The 819-nt window shown below is 51.2% G+C and overlaps 1 protein-coding gene across 1 annotated transcript in view; it reads left to right on the top strand.

Annotated features, from left to right (window-relative positions):
• The window catches only part of rsph14 (radial spoke head 14 homolog), a 2,590-nt gene that overhangs the window by 816 nt on the left and 955 nt on the right, over nt 1-819 (top strand). The window contains exon 3 of the mRNA XM_024265301.2: nt 177-275. Coding sequence (XP_024121069.1) covers nt 177-275 — 99 coding nt within the window. The remainder of the gene's footprint in view (nt 1-176; nt 276-819) is intronic.

Here is an 819-nt window from a genome sequence, read left to right as displayed (position 1 = left end):
GAAGCCCCCGAAATAGAGAGTCAGAATGTATCTCCTCCTGGATGTAAAAACGTTTCTCCTGACGGATGTGATGACCTGAGAGCGTGTGAAGCTCCAGCAGGGGGCGCTGCAGGAGCAGAATGACAGGAAGCACAAACTGGGTCTTCCTCTGACACATACTACCCCCTGGACATATCCAGGTGTAGAAGATGCTCTCCATGTGGCCCTCGTGACATCAGGAACAGCCGTCACCGTGGTTTCCTGCTCATCTGCTGCCATCTTGAAACCCGCCCACAGTGATTGGTCCAAGTCGTTTCTATGGCAACTACTGTCACCAATCAGGAGTGAGCTTGTCGGAAGGCCACACCCCTTCCACTGAAAGCAGCTCAGGTGAATATGTTGATCAAATCTTTGAGGAGGGGCCAGCGGCACCACATGCTGTTATTGAGCCGTCTGATTGGTCGGTTTATAACTTGAACAGCAGAAAATGAAGATTATCAGTCAGATGTTTAAAGGTCTCAGATCCACAATGTTTATTCTGACCAATAGAATGATCACAGCTGATTAAGTCTACGGGAGCCAGCTGGTACTTCCTGGTTGGATCCAGAGGGGAGGGGTCAATATGTCCAGTGTATATACAGTCAATGGTTTTGATTCTTCAACTTTTTCTCCAGTTTGATCGTCTTCACCTGCAGAGATGCTGAAATCTGCAGGTGACCCTCACATACATGTCCCCCCCCCCACTGCAGACAGGCCCTGCTGGCTGCCTCCTTCCTGCCCCCCCTGTCTGAGCTGCTAGAGGACCCCCCCTGCAGGAGGACAGTGTATCTGCTGCTCAGC

The sequence above is a fragment of the Oryzias melastigma genome, linkage group LG9 (genome assembly GCF_002922805.2).
Source record: "Oryzias melastigma strain HK-1 linkage group LG9, ASM292280v2, whole genome shotgun sequence".
In the NCBI taxonomy this organism is placed as follows: Eukaryota; Metazoa; Chordata; class Actinopteri; order Beloniformes; family Adrianichthyidae; genus Oryzias; species Oryzias melastigma.
This window is presented reverse-complemented; position numbering and strand designations above follow the sequence as displayed.